This window comes from Leptosomus discolor, chromosome 3, assembly GCF_034619465.1.
Source record: "Leptosomus discolor isolate bLepDis1 chromosome 3, bLepDis1.hap2, whole genome shotgun sequence".
Classification (NCBI taxonomy): Eukaryota; Metazoa; Chordata; class Aves; order Leptosomiformes; family Leptosomidae; genus Leptosomus; species Leptosomus discolor.
The window spans coordinates 5,535,794-5,558,164 of NC_141393.1; the positions used below are offsets into that span (position 1 = coordinate 5,535,794).

Consider the following 22,371-nt stretch of genomic DNA (forward strand, 5'->3'; position numbering starts at 1 on the left):
CGGGGGAATCTGTCTGAGATGAAGAGGTTATGCTGAGTTCCCTTCACTTAACGGGATGATGGCACCTCCAAAGCACGATTCACCCGGCCTGCTTTAGAAATCTACTTTAGGGTGAGCTGAACCCCATCACAGGAGTGCCTTTTCCTCTCCACTGACGCTCAGGGGAGGCAAAGGCACCAGCTCAGAGGTGTCTGCCCTCCTCATGTCTACCTTTGGTCAGACGGACCCTGACTATGGACAATGAACTGTTAAGATCAACATCAAAACCAGGACTGTCTGAGTTTGGAAGTGGTTCAACAGGAATTGGGAGCGTAACACAGAATGTCATCAGTGTGGGGGAGAGCACAGAAGAGAGGGTACCTGTAACTGCCCTGCAGGTAACACGGTGTTTTCATGGGAAGTTAGGTGGTCTTCACCCTCTCTAACAACACTTGCTGGCGCTGGATCATCTTCTTAACACAGATATCACCCTCACACGTGGCTCAGGAGCTCTCAAATCACACTGCTGCCACACGGCAAATGAGAACAGAATTTGGGCCACCCCGACGCTGACAAGACATTTGTTTGCTCTTTCTGTTTGAACTACGTGAGGACAGTGAACTTCACAGCGCTGCCGGCGCGCCGGAGCAGTTCCGATCACGCCCACAAGTGTCCTCTGGTGCCTGAAAACACACAGAAAAACCCATGAAACCCTCGAACAAAATGCGAACACCTTTGTAGAGCAGATAGAAGTGTCGAAAAACAGATCTGCAGAGGAACTGTAGGACACATAAAGCCAACATGAATAGGGATAATATGCATTAATCTTCCTGAATGGAGTCTTGGAAAAGAATAAATACATCTAAAAGGACAGAGACCCATTTCACTCTCAAAATTTAAGTGTTCCCATCATTAATTACTTTGAATAAAAGACTTATAATTCACTCACTTTCAAAGAGTATTTTACTTTTCCTGCTTCAGAACTCAGCAATTCATAAGCGGAAGCCTGTAACCCCACAGCCTATTTTCTTCCTAATTAAAGAATCCTGTTAGGACACGTAGAGTAGTCACTGGATTTTCCTTTTAAGTCCAGACCTGTCACTTCCTTGAAAAATAACTGTAGCAAATGAAAACGAGCAAGACTTCCAACAGCCCTGCGAAGATTTCACGTGTGAGAAAACAAAAAACCCACTATTTTCTCTGCATTTTAAGGGGCCGTGTGTGTGTGTTAATAGAATCCTCACATCTAAAGGGCTTGTTCGTTGCTGTGATACCCAGCAGTGCGTTCTTAAAACACATTATTCCACGCAGAACAGCAGCCGAGATCGCTCGAGACAACATCTTTCAGCCTTGCCGAGTTTCCACTGCTATCAGTCACACAGCGCGGCCCAAGGCCTGCCTTGGCCTACCCAGATTTGGAACGGCGTCCCTCACGCTGCTTTTGAAGGGAAGAGCAACAACTCCTGCGCTCTTCTCTGATCTGCTAGTGTCACCAAACGCTGCTGGCCCCTGTCCCTAGACTAAACGCTGCTGGCAGCGTCCTTGTGGGCAGCCGGGTTCGGGCTGATGGAGCAAAACAAAGCACAAACACTAACGTGAGCGGGCCTGGGGTGCGAGTGACGGCAGGTCAGGCAGCAGAGGGAGACCTTTGGGCGCAATGGTACCGTTGCCGGAGCATTCATAGACGCCACCGGTGAAGCCCGCATCCACCACCTCGGCGCCCAGGTGGAGCGGGAGCACCGGGGCACCGGCCCAGGCCCAGCGGGCCCCAAGGCCGGAGCCTGACCCCAGCGCCAGCCTCATCCCCGGGCAGGCCGCGGCCCCCACAGCAGCTCCGGGAGCGGATGCCCCGAGCCCCTCGGCCCGGCCAGCGAGGGCGGCGTGTCCGCGGGGCACCGGTACCCCGCGGGGCAAAGCCACCAGGCGGCGGGGCCCGGCCGGCAGCGTGAGGGCGGCGGGGCCCTTCCCGCGCCCCCGCCCCGCCCCGCCCCGCCGTCGCTAGGCCCCGCCGCCAAGGGAGGAAGTGTCGTAAAGGCTGACAGGAAACTTGGCCGCGGGTTACGGCAGCAGCGGCCGCGCTTGGCGGCCGCTGGATGAGCGGAGAGTGGGAGCCGCGGCGCTGAGGAGACGCGGGGGTGAGTGGCGGCGGCGGCGGGTGGGGGGTACCGCGGCGGCGGGCGGGTGGCCGCCCGGGGCCCGCAAGGGACCGGGGAAGGGCCCCGGCGGCGGCGGAGGGAGAAGCGGGACAGCAGGAAGAGGCGGCGGCGGGGCGGCGAGGCGGGGCCCGGGCACCGTCTCTGCCTTTGTTCGCGCCCCCCCACCCCCCCGCCCCCCCCGACCGCGGCCGGTGAGGCCGCCGCCTCCCCCCCCCCCCCCCCTCGCCCCCGTCTCGTCTGACGCCCTCCTCCTCGGTGAGTTTGTGTCGGTCTCTCCCGTAGGATATGGCCGAGGTACCGCCGGGGCCTAGCAGCGTCCTCTCCCCGCAGGGGGACACGCTCTCCCCCTTCCCCGGAGGAGGAGGAGGAGGGGGGGCTGCTTCCTCCTCCTCCTCCTCTTCCACCTCCTCTGCTGCCGCCGCCGCCTGCACCGGGGCCCAGGACGAGGAGGCCGAAGAGGAGGAGGAAGAGGAGGGACCCGCGGGCGGACGGGAGCAGCAGCGAGGAGGAGGAGGAGGAGGAGGCAGCGACGGCGGCAAGGGGGGGCCGCAGCAGCAGCACCGCCTCCACCACCACCACCACCATCCCCCGCACCACAACCACCAGCTCAACGGCCTCATCAGCCCCGAGCTGCGGCACCTGCGGGCCTCCCTCAAGAGCAAGATCCTCAGCTCGGAGGCAGGGGCGGCCCCCGAGGGGCTGGAGAACAAGCGAGCCAGCAAAACAATGGGCTCCGGACAGCAGCAGCAGTCGTCGCCCCCGACCACAGCACCGTGCTCATCCCCTCTTACCAACCACCTCCCTCCCCAGGGAAGGACTGCACCCTCTCCTCCTCCTTCTCCCCCAGCAGCAGCAGCAGCAGGAGGGGACAGGAGCCAGCCTGCTGCCACAACTACGACTGCTGCTCAGACTGCAGCCCGCAATGGACTGGCAGGAGGGACTGGCTTGGAGGAGGAAGAGCAGGAGGAGGGGGATGAAGGAGGGGAGGAGGAGGAGTCCCTGCTGCTACTTTCCAGGTCCTTAGCAGCAGCTTGCAGTTTGAAAGGCTCGGGAACGGACTCTCAGCCCGAGGAGGACCTAACGATACGATACGTCCGATATGAGTCAGAGCTGCAGATGCCCGATATCATGAGACTGATCACCAAAGATCTGTCTGAACCCTACTCCATTTACACATATAGGTATTTTATCCACAACTGGCCACAACTTTGCTTTTTGGTAAGTGCCGGAGGGGCCAGGGAGGGCAGGAATTGGGAGTGGTTTGGGGCTGGGGAGGAGAGGATTAAAGGGTTGACTTTTGTGGAAATACTTCTAATAATCTTTTTGTGGATAAGGCCAAGGGTTTTTGGAAATACCTGTCTTCCTAGTGCAGTCCCCTTGTGACCTGTGCATGTATAAGTACAGCATATGCCTGAAGTTCCTGCCTTTGTTCATGTGTTTTAAGAGGTGGGGAAAGGGTTTGAGCATGGGGCTAGGATCCAGGAATTCAAGGCTTCTAATCTTGGTTTTGACATTGACTTTTATGACCTTTGGTAGCTCATTTTATCATTCTGTCTTAGTCCCTAGGTTTGTATTTAAAAAAGAAAGTACTTAGGCCTCTAGTATCTTATGAGTGCTTAGTAATTCTTGCACAATGGTTTTAAATCGGACTTCAGCATGGCTAACGTGTAAATGTTAAAGTGATAGGTGGAGAGACACTGTGAAAGGTTTTGTAGACTTTTTGATCTGTGAGCGTGCTTTGAAAAGGACAGGTACAACTGTGTTGCTGCTTACAGGTATGATAGTGTATGCAGCGTGCAGAAATTCTCATGCTGCTTAGATTGTCTTGCTGTACTAACGATGTATTTAGTTTTATATTCCTCCTACTGCACTCTTGAAAAGACTGATTTAGCTGTCACCCTGTCTTTCCACGTGTTTAGCACTTCTTGTGGAAGAACTTGTGTCTCTGTTGAAAAGCATGCTTTTAGGATGATAATCCCTCCACAGGTATATGAAACTGAGTATAAGTTGGCCTGAGGAGTATACGTGCGTAGGTGAAGCTTAGTTGTGTGTGATTTACTCATAGGAAAACTTATGTCTGCAAACCAGAACATTTATGGGAGTGTATGGCACTTCCTTGCTAAGGTAAATGATGATTTCTTCTCTTGATGTTTTAGTCAAGGCTGGACACCTCTGTAAAAGGTATGATTTAGCCACAGCCAAGACACCCTTCAGTTCAGGAGTGTCTCTGTAAAATTTTAATAGGATATGAGTACGGGAGGTGAGGCTGATGGAATCCATCTGGCCTTAAACTTCCTGAGTGTTCTTGGTTTAGGGTCTGGTATAATTTATAGTGGGATTTATATGATCTACAGGAGGGTTTTCAGAACTGTGCCTCTTAAAACTCTGAAGAGGGAATACAGTAGGATTATAGGAAGTTGAGCAAAGCATTATGTTCTGGAACAAAGTAGGAATATGAAAATATTTGAAAACGTCATTCAATGCAAAGTCATGTTTGCCATTATAAGGATGCTGATCAGAGCAGAATGATATTTTTCAGGCACTGAGCATGTGTGTGACTGATTTACCTCATACTGGAAATAAATGCTTGTGAACTAGAAAAGTCCATACTTTCAGCATCAAGTGTATCACTGGTAATGGCAAGGTAATGTTGGATACTATGAGATCACAGTGCATTTGTTTAGACTTTAAATCTTTTTGTTGTTGTTGGGCAGTAACTTGAGAATTTTGTTAGGAAAAGAGCGATGGCAAGTTGTTTGACAGAGTGCTGAGACAGATGATTTCTAATAAGTGCATTCAAAGAATGTGATTTTGCTGAAGGAAAAGAAAGTGTCTTAAGCTTATTTTGTAGTGACAGCTTCTTTTTTTGATAGCCTTGAAGAATCAGCAAAAGTTTACTTGAAATCTGTGAATTTGCCATATTTTTGAAAGGCGGAACAGTGTAAAATACATAAAACTGTAGAGAAGAATTATGTGGCTATGAATCTCTGAAGCTAGCAAATTACTTAATTTGAAGGTCTTGCAGTATGTTGAGTCAAATTGGATGGATTTTTTTTTGTGGCTGGTTTTAGTATTTTTAAGGTTTGTTTTTTACAGATTGTCTTGAAGACTTTCTGTTCTATAAAATTTATTTTGTTCCTGCAGTTAATGGATTCCTGAACTACTTCTGTCTAATAAGTCTCTTTAAAATATTTATCTTCAGTCAGGGACTGCATATTCCAATTAGCCAGAACATTGTCAGGGAGGTGAACAGAAGCATATTGCCTGATCTGACAGAATCATCTGTCTCTAATGCCTTGTGGCCTTACACTCTTCTAGTTTCAGGTTTTGCTTTGGTTTTGATTGGTCTTGGGGTGAGGGGTTAGGCTGCAATTTGATTGTATTTGAAAAAAAATATCTGCAGGGGTTCAATCAATTCCTTTACTGAATTTCACCGTCGCCATTTTTGAAATCTTCCAGTGCATACTCGCCTGTCTCCATTGCACTGTCATGGACTTCTTTCCCTTTCTCAACACGTGAGGGGAAAGCACTGACACCATTTAAATTGAAGATGGGATGTGTATTTTCCATAAATGATCGGCAATTGTCCCTTGCTGATATTTATTCAGTAAACATCTTAAACACCGGAACTTTGCTATCTAGCATTTTGGATACCTGACAATGCAATGTTTTCTGGGGGCATTATCACAATATTCCTGACGATGATTATCTCATGGGTTTGAAACTTGCTAAGTTTTGGCTTGGCTTTCCCAAGGTGCACTGTTGCTCTAATGGCTGGTGCAACCAAAAGGGCTGCTTGCTTCTCCTTTCTTTTCAACTACCTCTTCCTGGCTCATGCCAACCCTTGTGTTTCTCTGATTTGGGAAGCTAAGCTTGCCCTCCAACCACCGCCATGTAAGGGGGGGATGTGTGTGTCTGTGTACGTTTTAGGGTCAGGTTTCTGTTGGTTTAAGGCTCCAAACATGTTCGTAGTAGGATGTCACAGGCAACGGTGTTGGTGCAAGGGAAGAGGTGAGAATGCACAGCTGGAGGGAAGGCATAAGACCAGTCCTGACTAGTCAGCATCATGGTTTTGCTGTACCATACCACTTCCTAACCGTCCTCTTAAAAAAGAAGTTCACATTCGACTTTCAAAGGAACTGGAGGTAGCAGGTCTCTTCAAAACCTGTTCATTTTAATGTCACATTCATCCGTGTAACTGTCTTCCCAACTTCAAGGGGAACAAGTTGGGAATACTTGATGATCAGTTCTGATGTGTTACACTGCAGCATTATCTGAGCTGTTGCAAGGTAACTTCTCCTCCACAAACACCAGCTGTCTGCTCAAACTCAAGTTTCGCCTGTCTTTGGAAGACCAGGTTTGCACTGTGTGCTAGGCAGCGATGCCCTGTAAATGCCTGGTTTTTACTTACTCCCAGGAGCTCTGTCAGCCCAGTTTCTCTTCAAATGACCTGTGATAACCACTCCTCCAAGAGGAAAGGGGTATCTTTTGTTTCATGTGCAGCACTTTTAAGCATTGCTACAGCTTTGTCCTCACACAGATTGTAAATGCATTTTCAAAGTTGTAGCTTCCTTTTAAAGTGTTTTTTGCGGCTTCTAGTCTTAGCAGTGTTAAAGTTCTAAAACTTCCATTTAGAACTGATACATTAAATATTTCAGAAAATTGTTTTCAAAATACTTCAGCGTGGGAGAGGTGAGCTTGGGAAACCTTGCTCTGTGCCAAAGTTTGGGTAAGGCAGGACGCAATAAAAGCGGAGTTCTGTCTGAGTGTTGTAACCGTAATTCACAATACTGCACCACTCAGCTGCCTTTTAAGAAAAATCTGGAAAATCTGTGCTTTTATTGGGTTCTTAACTTTGCCACTAGCTATAGCAGCATTTATAATTTAAACTTTCATAAGTTTAAAAATAACCTATTAATTCCATGTAAGTGGTTTTAAATGTGTTGTAAATCCTAAAAGACTGCAGTTAAGATCTTGTTTTATACTAATGCTGTGCCTTTTTTTTTTAATTGGACTTTATTCAAGAGTCGAAGCATACTTCATGTTGAAATTAAGACTTGTAAGACATCATCCCTGTTTTTTAGTTGTGGAAAACTTGGGGCATAAAAGAAGAACTGGAAAAGTTAGGAAACCATCTGGGAAGTCTTCCTAGCCTTGTGGCAGACGTAGGAAGAAAATTCTATAACATCCACTCCCAATTTGCAAACTCTCTCCGTATTCCAGTTTCCTCTTAGGAGTGATTGTGGTTTCAGATACAGGCTTGCTTTGCTGCTTCTCACTGTCAGCAGCTTTGTGAAAACTTCAGACATTGCAGCGTCCGAGGACCTAACAACAGCCAGTGTAGTTACTCTGCCCTTGCACAGGAGGGAATTACTCGTGTCCAGTTTCACGGAGTGGAAACAGCGACTTAGTGATTTGCCCCGTGTCGTAAAGAGCTCTGACTGAACTGCCAGACTTTAGGTTAAAACCATTAGCTTAGAGGTGTCCTCTAATGGCATTCAGCAACGTGGTCGCTAAATGTCAGCCACAGGATTCGCACAGAGCTGTTTCTGTGATACTTTGGGTGGATTCGGGTGCATGTGTGAAAGGGGAGCTGTATGGCAGTAGCGCAGGTTTTGCTGCATTTGAATCACAAAATACTTCTTTTAGGGGCTAGTTGGTTGTTTTAATCTTCTTTAAACGGGAACAAATCTCACAGGATTTGGGTATTAAATGCATACTCAGACTGTGTCTGACAGACTTAATTCCATCTTTGCTAATGATATTAATGCCAATTGTTTAATTTTGGGAAAAGTAAAGTTCTTGGTGATTTATAGACATTTCTGTGCTGACTCTTCTTGTAATACATGGTTGCAATACAGAGATACTGAGATCTAGTTTGTTTTAGACATTTAAACTTATTCATAAGAACAAAGTTGATGCAAATACTGGATTTGAATTCACGTATGTGAATCCTGCATACAATTGAAGTGAATCTGATAGTACTCCATAGGGTTTATAATGTATTATAGTAACTTGGGCTGAATTCTGTTTGTAGAGACTTGTATGTTTAGAAGTACTGTCGTATACCTGACAAGAAAATTTGGCTCGTGATGGTCTTTTCATAAACGATGTTGTGTGGGAACTACTCTTTCGCCCTCCTCCCCACTCTTGCTATTTCAGTCTTTTTTTTTTTTTTTTTTTTTTTTTTTTTGTTATTTATTTACTCAGTTTAACCTTCTCCAGGGAATTAAATTACAAAGTTTTACATCACATTTTAGGTTCATTTCCAGCTTTAGATAAGGTTGGAGAGAAGGAGAAAGGAGAGGAAAGGCAACAAAAACCTCAAATCAAGGTGGAAATGCAGCACTCCCTCTGTAAGTGCAACAACTGCAGATTAACTGGCAGACTTACCTGCCTCAAGACAAAGAAAAAGATTTAAGTGTTTGGGGAACGGGCAACAAAGTCATACTTCATTCAGCTGTCTGGCAACAGTGGTAAAACCAGTGGGTATTTGCTGCTTTGATCATTGAAACAAAATTCTTTGCTATTCATTTAGCATTTTAAATATATGATTCATGAACATAGCTTTTCTGAAAAGTGCCCTGAACAAGAAAGACCACAGATATGCAATGTCTAGAATGTCACTGCTCTTGAAGCACGTAAGAAATATATCTTAGAAATTCTCCGCATGACTGTTAGGATCAATGGTTTGCACGTGTTCACTTCAGGGCAAGGCATAGCTATAACATGCTAGTTTGTGGTGTGCCTTTTTTTTCCTAGTGAGGTATAAGATTACATCTAGGTACTCTGCATAATTATAGCAGTGTTATGAACAGTCTGTCTGATGATACTCTTTATTTAACTCCCTGGTTTTCTCAGGTCTGAGCTGAGATACAAAACTTGCCTTGAGCTGACACTTTGCATACACAGTTTTAGTTATAAGTACAGCTTTGCTTTTCTATGGAGTAAACTGTTTTAGAACAAATGAAAGACTGCTTAGAGGCTGTGTATTTCAGTCCACTTAGATCATCCTACAGTTTTTGTTCATTGTTTTAAAAACTACTTGTTTAAATTGTTCAGGATTATTCTTGGATACTGCTAAAAAATGTGTTTTCCTGCCAAATAAAAACTTAGCAATAATTCTATTTGCCTGATGAGCTTAAACTACATTAGAAGTGGTGTTAGGATCACGCTGTGAGCTTTGGAACTGCGGCTCATCCATTTTGGGCTGCTTCATTTCACCTTTGCTACAGCTAACTTGATTAATAACCCACCACCCAGAGATGCTAGATGACATTGTTCTTCTCGGGGTGAAAAACCTGTGCGTTTCTGCCTGCAGTATGATCTGCATGAATGAGTCTTCTCTCCGTAGAGTCTCAGCCTGGAAGCTGTACACAAAAGGGTTCAGGTGGTTGGAGACTATAGAGTATATACCACAGACGTTGGAGAAGCGAGCACTGGGTTCACAGGTGGGCTGCACTGGCCGTACTGGCTTTGACAAGTCCTTTTCAGTTGACGTGTCTTGCTGTTGTAAATTTGGATTATCCAGAAGCGCTTGTGCCGGCACATGCTCGTGCCAATCATGTGCTGTAGTCCCGGTTTAGTTGCTACACTTGAGCCGAAGGCTAGTTCCCCCCTGCAGATACAGGCCTATCAAAGTCTGTGGAACCACTTTTACACCCATATGTACAATTATGAGTTTCTTTTTTATCTCTGTCAATCTTTCCTGAATGAATAGTAATTCATTCCCCGCTTGGATGCTGTCCTACTCTGCAGCATTATTCAGTTTTACTGCTGCAGGTTATAATGTCATTAATCTCTCATGCTGCCTAATCCTTCAGTTAACATATGACTTGGGTTTTCTTACACTCTTTCTCTGATAGATTTCATGGTAAAATTCTGGTGAACACAGTGGTTGTGCAAGTGGTTTGATAAGTGTTTGGGGAGGAGTTGGGTTCTCTGGGGGACTTTTTTTCTTTATAGTTCAGAATAACTACATCTCCTTGACCATGCTTTTTGTGACAGTACCGTTGGGATTAACTGTCAGTGCATAGCTCTTAACAAATGAAATCTCTGAACAGTTAACACGTGTGAAATTAACTGTGTGCTTTTTTTGTTTGTTCTTTGGATGTCTTATGACTGAAAGTGACAGTTTCTAAAGATTAAACACAGCAACATTTTTCTCTGATCCTTTGTGGCCTTAACATTAAAACCAGACAAAAATTAAGCATGTGATCTACCACAACCTTTGTATGTGAAAATTCAGGTCATTATAAAACAGGAATGGACTTTTTTTGGGTTTCCTCCCTTCTGCAGCAGCCCATGTGAAAGGGTGATTTATGCCTTAACCTGATATCCCCGCTCCCCACCCCTCCTCTTTTCTATCACCCGTGTTCTTGCCTATAGACTTTGTGGAATAACAATGTGATTCTCTCCAAGACAGTTCATTGGTTGTTTAAATGACTTGTGACTTTATTTGAATGTAATAAAGAAATAAGAATCCTTTAATCTTATTTACACTTTTGGAGATGGTTTTAAAATGTATGTGGTTATGCAAACAAATGTTGTGTGGCTGTTTCGGTTAAAATGAACTGGTTTACTACTTTTGGTAGCACTATAGATCACAAACTGAGCATGCATACGTGTATGTTTGTCTTTAAGGCCATGGTAGGTGAGGAGTGTGTAGGTGCCATCGTCTGCAAGCTGGATATGCACAAAAAGATGTTCCGCAGAGGTTATATAGCCATGTTAGCAGTGGATTCCAAATACAGAAGAAAAGGAATTGGTAAGAATAGCCTTTTTTGTTATTTCTTACTTAAATCCTGTAGTTGGGATAACTGTAGCTGTCAAAAGATTTAAGCAGAACTGAACTTCTAGATGTGGTGGTTTGTCTGTCATCCCCGCCTTACTCGACCACACAAGCTCCCCAGTGGCTTTTTTAATTTTGTTAAAATAACCTGGAACGCCCTGTGAGATTTACATCTGGGATGTGATAAAGCTAAAAAGAAAGGCGGTCAGCAGCCCCTTACCTCTGCCTGTTACCACTGTCAAATAACAACAGTGGGAATTTTGTAATATTTCAGAATAACTACATCTCCTTGACCATATTTTTGTATGTGCCCTCATCACCGTGTTTCTGTGTTGTTTTCAGTCTATTTTCAGTGAACTTATCCCTTGACTTTCCCCTATCAATTATGCATATATCGCCCTTTGGGGAGAATGTATGTAGCTCGTTGTTGTATTAATAAGTGAAGAAAAATAGTTGTGTATTGCTACTTGAATGACTGAAATGGAAATCTGTTTTGCTGGGAAGTTAAATGATAAAAGAAATCACTCTTGACAGGGCGTTTGCCCTCCCTCATTAATCAGTTTTGCCCTGATGAAGGGATTTTCGTTCTAACACCAGTTATCCTACTTGGCTTAATTAATACCTGTTCTTATGGAACTTAATTTTTTTGGTGTGGTTATTGTGAAATTACATTTTGTAACATTTTTAACTTAAAACATAGATGTCGGCTCTAAAGCCTAGAAATGTGTGTGCTTCCCCACTCGTTCACACCGAACAGCTCATACTTTTGTGATTAAAGACAGAAAATTACTTGCAGTGGAAAAATATGGTGATACATTGCAGCATGGTACCATTGTGTTTTGTTCTCCTCTTCAAAACCAAACCAACCAACCAAAAAAAACCCTCCAAAAAACTTGAAGCACTATGTATTATCATGCCTATTCAAGTATGTGCGGATTTTTTTTTTTTCTTCCTCCAGTGCAATTCCAAAGCCATTGTTGGTTTGTGTAGTGGAGCAGAGGGAAGAGGTTACTGTGAAATCACTGTCTCTCCTTTCCTTTTAGCTGAGTCATGAAGGAGCCTGCCATAATTTAATTGCAGGTGCTTGGATTCATAAGTAAATAAGAGCTAATGCTGTTGTTACGAAGATCTCTGCAAGATTTTTCCCTCACTTTAGTCAGTTCATTGTTTAGAATTATATAAATAGAATTTATATTTAAAGCCTTGCTTTAGCATTATGCGTGTTGACTTTTTTCCTACCTTTGCCACCTCGCTGTTTCTCAAATGTGCTGTTAATCTGAAGATTTGTTTTAAATGTCGTACAGTTTTGTCGTACGTTCAATGAAAATCTTAATTGATTAAAGTTTTGAGAATACTTAAAACATTCTCTAGATTCCTTGGGGTTTTTTTTCCTTTTCCTTAGCCTTCTTATGGAAGTGAGATTTATGCAATTTCACTGAACAGCAGTTTTTTCCACTAATAACTTTGAAATCAACTTTCAATTTCACCCCAATTCTACAGACAGGTAGGGATATTACATTTGTAGAACTGTTGTGAAATAGATGAAAAATAATGATAAAGAATTAAATTAATGCTTGACTGAGGGGAAGGGATGGGCTTCAATCATATTATTAGATACTAGCAAATCCAAATGGGAGTGAGCCACAAGAAAAGTGATTTCGTAAGTTCTGTTACTAATAGAAGTATTTGTTTTAGTAAGAGGAAATTCCCTTGGAAGATGAATGTCCTTCAAGTACGTGCCAGCAGATTTTGACTTTAAATGCAACAAAAAGGAATGAATCACATCTTGGAAAGCTATATATAACACTGTTAAACATAGAAGCCTGTTTCTAATATCCTTGTGTTAGAAGAATCTTGCGCTTAAGCTGAGTCTCCGGATAACTTTGCAGATTATTTTAATGTTCAAACTCGAGACTGCAACTTGACTGCAACTTCTTATTCCTTTCTTTTTCCTCCCGGCTTCCCCCAGGTGTCACGTCCTGTAGGTAGCACACGTGTTAGTCATATATAAACCAGCCTCATTTGCACTGCAACTCTGACACTGAAATCTATATTTCAGGTACAAACTTGGTTAAGAAAGCTATTTATGCTATGGTTGAAGGAGATTGTGATGAGGTAAGATTTTATAATCAAAAACTTTCATAATGTAAATGGCTTGCATTCTCCTATGTGTGGATTCATTTCACAGGTTTTTCTCCTACAGGACTTTTTTTAGGTGGGAAATGAGTTGGTAAGAAGCTCTTTTCTTTTATAAGAAAAGGAAAAATACCCTCAAAAAATGTATGGCACGAATAGGAGAAGGATTTTCTAAATTTGTCACAAGTGCTGAAATTCAGCGTTTGAGGTTTTGTTTGACTTTGCGGCGCTGCCTCAGCCTTTGGTCACAGGCGTGTTTTTCCTCCAAAGACTCTGGTTTAAGGTGCTCCTGACCAGTGTAACTTGCATGCCGGGTGTCATACTTCGGTGCTTTCAGAATACCCAGAGATGCCAGAGCAGTACGTGCTGTGGGATTGCAGGTAGTGGTTTTATCACAGCGAGTCATCAGGCTACTCTGACAGTGTGTAGCTGTGTAACACAGCACTAACAGAGCCCTGAACGGTTTGGCACGTTGATGAAAACTTGGATGGAAAGTGACTGAATCACTGTCAAGCGTTGCCTGGCCTGTAGGTTACTAGTCTATCCTTTTACCAGATTACCCTCCCTAGGTTGGGGTTGTTTTTTTGTATAAATGCAAAGCAAGTAACTATCTTTACATGCCATGTTTAACCTGTGAGGAACTCTCCCTCCACCCGTCCTCCTCATCCCGGTTATCTGTCCCTTTAACTTTCATCTCCTGGTACAAAGCAGTTGTTAGCTGGTTCTGATACGTGAGCACTGTGTCGACAGTGTGTCGTAGTTAATGATCCTTTGATCTCTCTGTTATCTTGTTTCAGCTGCTCCCTCAATTGTCCTACTGCGGTGTGGGGAAGTTTCTTATGCAAAACTGCAATTTTTGTGGCAGGACTTTTGGCACATACTGTGTTTGTTTATCCACTTGTGTTACGCCTCTTGCAGCATCCCTGCATACTTCGTGACACGTTCGTTATTTGAGATATTTATTCTTCCTTTCAGATTCCTTCATGCCTCTGCTTACTGGTGTCTTTTTGTTGGTTTTTTTTTTTTTTTCTTTTTCTTTCCTCTCTAAATTGTGTTGTACTTGAGCAATCTGATAGTTCTGTCTGTCTTTAAGTTCTTTGTTTTGGCTTGTTGCTTCTAGCATTGTGTGTAATATGCTTTGCTCTAATCTGTTTTACTACTTGCTACGTTGAACTAATCGAGAAGCGGGGTTTTGTTTGTTTATTTTTCCATTGCTTTCCACTGTGGTGTTGAATTTGTTTGCCGTTGCTAAGCATATTCAAGATTTTAAAAAATTAAAAAATAATTGAGGAATAATATCACACTGTTCACGTCGCAGTTGGAGAATTGAGATGCAGAGAAGTGAAGTGAATTGCCTGCTGCTGTTAGAGAGTGTCAGTAGTAGAACTGGCTGTCTCTACTAAAGCTACCAGAGTTGCAGTAATTAACATGTGATTTATGAATGTATGTGTACTACTTCTCACCTAACTTCACGTCTGAAGTGAACTATCTAACAGGTATATGTGTAATGATCTCTCCTGTGTCTTTCTCCTTTTCTACCACTGTGATATTAGTCCAAGAGCCTGTCTTACTGTTTTCTGTCTTTGTAAAAATGACACAAATGTGGTAAGGATTGGAGGCAAGTCTGCAGCGAGACCTCACGAAGTCTTAGTCGCAGGTTTTCATCTATGGTGCTGCATAAATGCTTTGTGCTAAGCGCAGAGGGCGTTTTGCAGAGGCTGTTGCTGCCCCTCTTTAATCGAAGGCGCTACCATTCAAGCTCCTCGAAGCATGTGCTGGACAGGTGCAGGCTTGTTTCAGTTCCCGTTTGGAAATTGTGTAATTGTGTTTGTGGAGTGATGATTCTAAATTAATTAAGCCCTGCTTCTGGGGGCTCTTGCATCGGCTGAGTCTTGTGCTGGCTCAGGGTTTTGAAATGGGAGCCTGTTGTGCCCAAGCAGCGGGGTGCACAAGCAGAGAATATTTCTGACTTTCTACACTGGTCAGCGGAGACAGACCCACGCTGATTTGATATATTTTTGTTATTCTTTTTTCACATACAGGTTATCTGCAGCCAAATAGCCAATGTCTTCGTGTTTTCTTCTTTTCTTTGCCACTGACTGTAGGCTTCTTCCAGGTATACATGGTACAAAATAATGATGCTGGTTACTTGTACCACATGATGGATTGCCATGTTTTCAGTCATGACCAGAATCTGAAAAACCCAACTAGCCACCCATTAAAAGCTCTGTCTGACAGAGCCAAGACACTTGCCCTCAACAGTTTTTTTTACACCAGTTGTTAGGAGAACAGTTTCTGGCTAATTGGTGCCTGGAGCTGATCAAACGTGAAGTAGTGCATCACCATAATTTGTCTTCATGAGGTGTGTAAATAGTTTAATCATCTCTGCTGCTCTTAAGATGTTTTTCTACATCCCTTAATAAAATCAGAAGCATGATGAAAATCAAAAGATGCTGCTACTCGATATAAAATGAACTGCAATTCCAAAAAATGCTATTTTCTGAAATTGCTTGGAATAGGATTAAAACCATGAATATGCAGCTGTGGGTGTCATGAAAATTTTCCAAAGGCTGCTTGGAAACTCTTCCCTTCAATCTAATTATGGAATAGATGCAGTAAATGTACTTAGTTTTAGTAACATGTGGCATATAATCTGCTAAATGCTGCATTCAGTGTGTTACTTTTCAAAGTACCGTAGATTGGCGTTTTGAGGTATCAACGTTGAGTCCTGAAAAAGAAAGGATTTATACAACACCATAGATGAAAATGTTGAAAAAAATCACAACTGATGTGCTGGCATTTCAAAGTATGCTGCAATATTTTAGTGATTTTAAGGAATTTTTCGTGGGAATAAACCAAGCCAGGCCTATGGAACAAGTGGTTTATAGTGCAAGCTTCTCTGGTCACTCAGCTGCTTAAGAGGTGGTTTTATAGCCATATGCCGTGCTTCAAGGCCGAGAGGTAATATCCTTCCAGCCAGGGGTTGTTTCCTGGCTTGAGGAAGCTTTGGGTGAAGAAGTGAGTTGGCTGGATTGGAATCTGTGTGAAGGGGAGGAGCTGGCCGTGGCCTATGTTAGAATAGAAATGAGGGAAGTGATCTGATGTTGAGGGTGGATGGTTGAACTAGAAATAACCTTCAAGCCTGAAGAAAGTACTCAACAGCATGATTTGAACTGGAGTGTCTGGATATAACGTTACAAAACTTGAGGGATCTCTGAATTTTTTATTTTTTTTTTACGTTGATGACTTTCTCAGGCATTTGATGTTAATGAGTTCTAGTATTTGGGGTAGTGAACTGAAAGTTTTCACGATTATAATGGCCTGAGTTTCCAACAGATCACAGTCATTTAGAAGATCTTTATGGGCTTGTTGCATAGAAAATGTGAACTATGGAAATAAGTCGGGTGAAGGTGAATAGTTTTGCTCCCATCTCCCAAGTTTTGAAGAGATTTGTCTTCCAGTCTCAAAAAAGGAAAGTATGTGCTGACTCCTGAAGTTGGGTGCCTGGCTGGTTTTTGTCCATTTGGTTAGTTTTGACTGACAAGCAACTCTCAAAAATTGTGGAACTGTTACATCCCTTAATCACAGTTAGAAAGGAGGAGTTGTTCATTCATGTGTAGGTTTTCCATCTGTAACAAATGGCTGTAAGTAACCTGCACACAGTTCGTTCCCTTTGTATTACTGAAATAATGTACCATGTAACTGGTAGTTAATCAGAATAAGACTCCAGTAAGTGGGTCTTTTAAGAGCTTTTTTAAGCAAAATGTAGAATGTGAAAAGGAGTTGTAACTTCTTTTGAGAATTTCCATTGAAACTTGAGGGTGATATAAAGCGGGGATTTTTGACTACACCATAGGTGTGTCGTTTTAATTCAGTACCACACTTGTAAAAATTAAATGTATATTTTTATATAATTGTATTTGAAATTATCAAACTATTGACATCTTAGTTTTTTCTTAATCTACAAATCATTTAAAATATTAAGTGCTATATTTTTGGGTACTACCTTTCTTCTTTCTTTAAAAGTTCGGGCAGTTAAACTGCCCCTGGACGAGCACCCATAACTTGAGTCTGACGATATGCCAGACTTACAAGCAAGCTTAGCACCTCTTCTGTGAGTGCTGAGAGCACGCTTTCTTCATTTGCTTATTTGCTTTGGCTGTGTTCATTCCATGATTTGGTTTCTAAACTTGAGCTCATTCAGAGTTTGAACTGAAGAAGCAAGAAAGCTTGACCTCTCTATTTTTCTTCAGTTTATGAAAACACAGTAACAAGAGGCATTGCACTCCAGTCTCACTATGGAAGATTTCTTGCTTCTAAACCCAGTTAAGATTAGACAGTTGAGATAAAACATTACAAAATTTAAGACATAAGAGAAAGTAATAGCCTTCAGAAAGTTGCAACTTGTGCAGAAAATGCTGTTAAATCCAGTCAGACCTTTGCTGGTCTCCCGGGAAGGATGTGGTTGTGTTTATTAGAGGATTTAACAGGCATATGTGTACAACAAAGTAGACCCTATGAGACCAGAAATAAATGTAAGAATTGAAGGTTTGGAGCTTGATTGAAAAATCTCTCACAGGAAGAGATGAATCCTTCACCAGAGAAGCTAATGAAATTTGGATAAAATATGACTCTGTTTCCTTTTTGGATAATAGAAATGTCTTTAGCCCTTTGAGATCAACGTAGTATGTTGAGATCAGGGAATTATTTTTCATTGTACTGAGTCTTCCTTAGAAATACTGGAGCAAATCTCTTATATTTGCTTTCAAGATGAACGTTCACTCAGGTAGCGGGATTCCAACAAACCTGAATTTCAGCATTTAACCACTCCCTTAAGTTCAACAATCTGCAGTGTTGGAAGTCTCTTAGCATTGCAAGGGGTTCGAACTTGCCGTTGAATACCGGCTTCTTACATCGCTCTGCCAGGTTACTTAGTCTTTAGTGAGAGCGAATGCCATTTGTAGCCAGGAGTTCAAGTAATAGTCTCCTGCACTGTGGATTTACATGGGTCAGATTTCCTCTTTCGTGTAATGCTCTGTTTTAATTTGAATTGAGAAGTTGTACAGTGTGCGTAATTGTGTCGAAAATAGCACTCTTCAGGAAAATTATCACACTTCCAGAATTTGTTATAATGTAATAGTTACCCATTTTAATGATTAAGGATGTTCAAAATACTCGAGTAAGTCACAAGACTTGATAGTAGTATTCTGTGAGGTGCCAGCTAGAGAAATTCAATCTTTAATTCTTGCCATGAGACTAAGAATTGAATTAGATTGTTTTAAGTGTGCAGGTACAACAGGCTGTCCTGCTGTAATTTAAGAACACTTGACTATCAATATTTTAATGTGTGACTCAGTTCCTTTTCAGAAAACGAGCTACTTTGAAGTCTTATGCTGTTCCTTGGGTTGTTAGCCCCAGGTTTACTATTCTTTCAGCTTTCTTGCACTGAGAAGCGCAGGAGGAATTATCCATTGGAATGTGGTTAGAGTGGCTTGAGATTTGAGTAATGGCCAAATACACGCGTTAAATGGATTTTTAAATCTTACTGAAGGTGCCCAGTCTGACTGCTGGCTACTCCCTCTTTAACATTGGCTTATCCGTTCCTCAGGCTGCAGGAAACAAACCTGATGGAGAGAAAAAGGAAAGGTTTTCTATCAGGTTGCTTTTTGAAGTAGCTCAGCAGCAAGCCTAGTGAGCTGGCAGAAGAGGTGAGAGGGAATGGAAGCGTGTGCCTGAAGGCGGTGGGGCCACAGAGTCCGTAAAGCAGGTTGGCTCAAACTGCTCTACAAATACGGGCTAATATTTTGTTTCTGGTTTTTAGGGGGGGATGGAGGGAATGTTAACCGTTTTTTCTGCCTTTTATTGGAAAAGAAAGGAGTCCTGGGGTTTGACGTGAGGTAGATGACTTTTATTTTTTCCTGACTCAGGGACTTTCAGGTATATAGTCTAACTACACAGAGTGGGTGTCAGACGCTGGTTTAGAAATAGCCATTAGTGGACTTAACGCCAGCAGTGATCACTGGTGTGCTGCAGAAATTGCTTAGGCTGTATTTTAATTGTATGGCCTTTGTGCAGCGTCCATCGGCTCTTGTTTAATATGTGAATGTACGTTGTCACGGGGCTGTATGTGGTCTCGTCAGCCCGTTAGTTCAGCCTGTGTTCTTGTGCAACCGGGATCCGGCTGTAATAGCAGAATCCTTAAGCAATGGAGTCGGACCACAGTAAAGAGGCAAACCGAGCTTTTATCTCTGGGAGTGGGTGCGTGGCTTGCCACGTGTGGCAGCGCTCTGCTGAGTGCCTTTGGAGAAAAAGAGGGCAAAACCATTCAGAGGGGCACGCTCGAGCAGTTTTGTAATTACCTTCTTGTTAGCGCCAGTGTAGGGTTTTAGCCTCTGCTTGAGACTGCTGGGACAGTTTGGAGTCTTTGCTTACTTTGGACTGCTCTTACGCTTGGGTTTGGTCTGAGCTGTTTATGACAGGTCTGCCTGCAACGGGGGTCTTGTCGACACGGGGGGAAAAAGATGGAAAAAGCTGCTCTTTCTTCCTGGTGTGCACTCTGATTGGGATACTCGTGTTGAGCACAAATACTCACTGCAAACCTTGGGTCTGACAGCGAGTCGTAGAATGCCGAAGCCCGTATCTAGGTCTAAATCTGTTGGTCAAAGATATTAAACAACTAAACAAAACCTCACGTGCCAAGTTCTCGTGACGTGCAAAAGTTCGGTTGCTCATTCAAAATTCAAAGTACGTTTTGGACCCTGACCTGGGTGGTTGGTTGGGGTTTGGGTTTGGTTGGGTTTTTTTAGGGGGGTGGGGGTGGGTGAAGGAAGGCAGGGGCTGTTGGGTTTTTGTTTGTTTGTTTTCTTTTTACCCTAGCTGTTAGGTGATGAGTTGAAATAGTATTTACAGCAAAGAACTAGAATCTTGATAGGAATGAAAGTTGTTGACAACTGTTGGTTAACTGCTGGGTTTTTTTTTTTTTAAAAGGTGGGAATGGAGAGGGGTTACTTGAATAAGCCAGGACAAGAAAAAATGAATTCCACTCGTTGCTAATAAGTGTACCTTTATTTAAAGACTTTGATGTTGTTTCACTAGTCGTGTAACTTCAACTGCTTTCTAATATGATACGTTTTTTTTCTTCTTTTTTTTTTTTTTTCCCCTTAAAGGTTGTATTGGAAACAGAAATCACAAATAAGTCTGCTTTGAAACTTTATGAAAACCTTGGTTTTGTGCGAGACAAGAGGCTGTTCAGATACTATTTAAATGGAGTGGATGCACTGCGTCTTAAACTATGGCTGCGTTAAAAGAAACCGTCACACCAAGCAACTGACGTCCCAACAGCGCAGAGTTGTCCTTTGCATGCAATGCAATTTGTACAAAATTGCTTTGCAGGTGGACTTAGTAATTTCCATGCAGCTCTTTCTGTCAGTGTCTCATTGAGTGTCGCACATATTTGTTGCACTTTGGCATGGCGCATTTGTCCAGAATTAAAACCGATTGTTTCAAACTTCCGAGTTCTTTTGGTACCAGCGAGATGTGCCAGTTGATAGCCAAGATATGTTCATTCGTTTGCAAGTCTACTGACTCTTACATACACAGTGAACATTCTATCAAAGAACCTGTATGTGGAACGCGACTTTTGGTTCCAGAAAAAAAAGCCAATGTAGATTGTAAAACTCTATAAGTATACTAACATTTCATACAAAAATTGCCATAGTTTTCTGGAAAAAGGCTTCAATTTTAGGTTTTATTTTTCAATATTGAATTTTTCCATTCTTAAATATTGGTACCTCAGTGATTAGTGAATGAAAAAACTGTATTGTAGGGTGGGGTGTGTGTTACAATGAGTAACAGTAACAATTAAATTGCGTCTGCCAGTGCCTGTATAGATAAGTATATTTGTCTTCACCTCTAAGTTTGGAGTGCATGCTTTTATTCTTTTACTTTCTTCAATTGTCTTTGCAAGAAAATTTCTGCTTTTATTTAAATTCTGGATTTGATAATAAATTATTTCAGATTTTTATAATTTGGATACTTCTCCCAAACGAGGGTTTGGAAGGCCCTTCTTTTCTTACAGCAAGAAGTGTAAGCTATTTTGAAAACCTCGAGTAGCTGCTAAAAGAGAACCTGATGTCACCAGTAATTCTCTGCTGGTTTTGGATGCACTTTTTTCGTTAAAAGAGTGAGGGACTTTTAAAAGAAGATATAGAAAATTAATGTAAATTGGTATGATTTTATTTAATCAAAATTATTGCTAGAAGCTCTGAAAAACAGCGCTCTCAAGATAGTTGGAACAATTTTTTTTCAGATTCAGATTGCTTTGCTTCAGTGTTCTAAAAATGCTTCAATCTTTGGTTCTTGGTCTTGGAAATAAATTTCAAGGTGTATTGTATCCATTTTTAGCTGCTCTCCTTTTCTCTTACATGAGCTAAATTATTGGGGGATTTTTTTTCCCTCCAAAATCAAAGCAGCGGGGAAGGACTTCTCTCTCTCTTTCTCCCTCTTTCTCGCATTCGCTCTTGCTCTGGTTTTCTCTTTTTTTTTTTTTCTTTCTTTCTTTAATTTGGCTTACATAGGTTTTACCAATACCCATCATTTTTTTCCCAGTACTTACAGTGTCTAGGCTTTCTTGTTCAGTGTGATTATATAGCCCAGTTCTATGAATCAGTTGGATTTTTTTTTTCACTTTGGGGAAAAAGAAAGTATTAGTTGACTTGTGGAAGAACCTATGTAATCTGTGGAAAAAGGATGAACTCTCAGTGAATCCGCTCCTCTCTAGTTGAGCGTACTCTTCAGATTTGCCTTACTACACTTTTTTTTTTTTAGGGTTTGGTTTGAGTCATGGGATTTTTTTTTTTTTTGCTAGTTACTGTACATTTAAAAACAAAACCAACAAAACCCCTACCTCCAGTAACATTTGGAAAGAGCCCTGTGCAGGAAAACTGGATTTAAAGGAAAGCCTTATTTTGCACAGACCAGTCGCACGTGGTGACGGGCATTTCTTACCATGTACAAATTATGAGTTGTATTTGAAAATAAAAATTTGTAATGGAAATGGGCCCTTCTGAGTTTTCTGGTTGTAGACACTATTTGTGCTTTTGAGGGGTTTGTTTCCCCTCAGTAAAGAAAACTCATGTTTAAAGCGTGCCTGAGCCTGTTGGAGTTCAGGGTAAAGCCTGAACGTTGCCACTACTGCCTTGTGACGTGATAAAACCTTTTGTTCGCATTCTCCCGATCCCTCAGGTTTGCCAGTTTTTCTGGGCAGCTTTTCCGGAGGTTTCATTCATAGTTAAGACTTCAGCCTTGGTA

At 42.4% G+C, this 22,371-nt stretch overlaps 1 protein-coding gene across 1 annotated transcript; it reads left to right on the top strand.

Annotated features, from left to right (window-relative positions):
- The first annotated feature begins 2,076 nt into the window (after positions 1-2,076).
- NAA30 (N-alpha-acetyltransferase 30, NatC catalytic subunit) lies at positions 2,077-21,458 on the top strand. The gene is made up of 5 exons (XM_086462038.1): positions 2,077-2,114; positions 2,418-3,353; positions 10,779-10,902; positions 12,986-13,041; positions 20,229-21,458. Exons 2-5 carry the CDS (start codon positions 2,421-2,423, stop codon positions 20,364-20,366), a joined length of 1,251 nt encoding a protein of 416 aa, XP_086318164.1. The 5' UTR covers positions 2,077-2,114; positions 2,418-2,420; the 3' UTR covers positions 20,367-21,458.
- The last annotated feature ends 913 nt before the right edge of the window (positions 21,459-22,371 follow it).

Coding starts and splice junctions, on each gene's coding strand:
- NAA30 (XM_086462038.1), top strand. CDS start 2,421: ATGGCCGAGGTACCGCCGGGGCCTAGCAGCGTCCTCTCCCCGCAGGGG. Junction 3,354..10,778: donor GGCCACAACTTTGCTTTTTG/GTAAGTGCCGGA, acceptor TTTGTCTTTAAG/GCCATGGTAGGTGAGGAGTG. Junction 10,903..12,985: donor ATACAGAAGAAAAGGAATTG/GTAAGAATAGCC, acceptor TCTATATTTCAG/GTACAAACTTGGTTAAGAAA.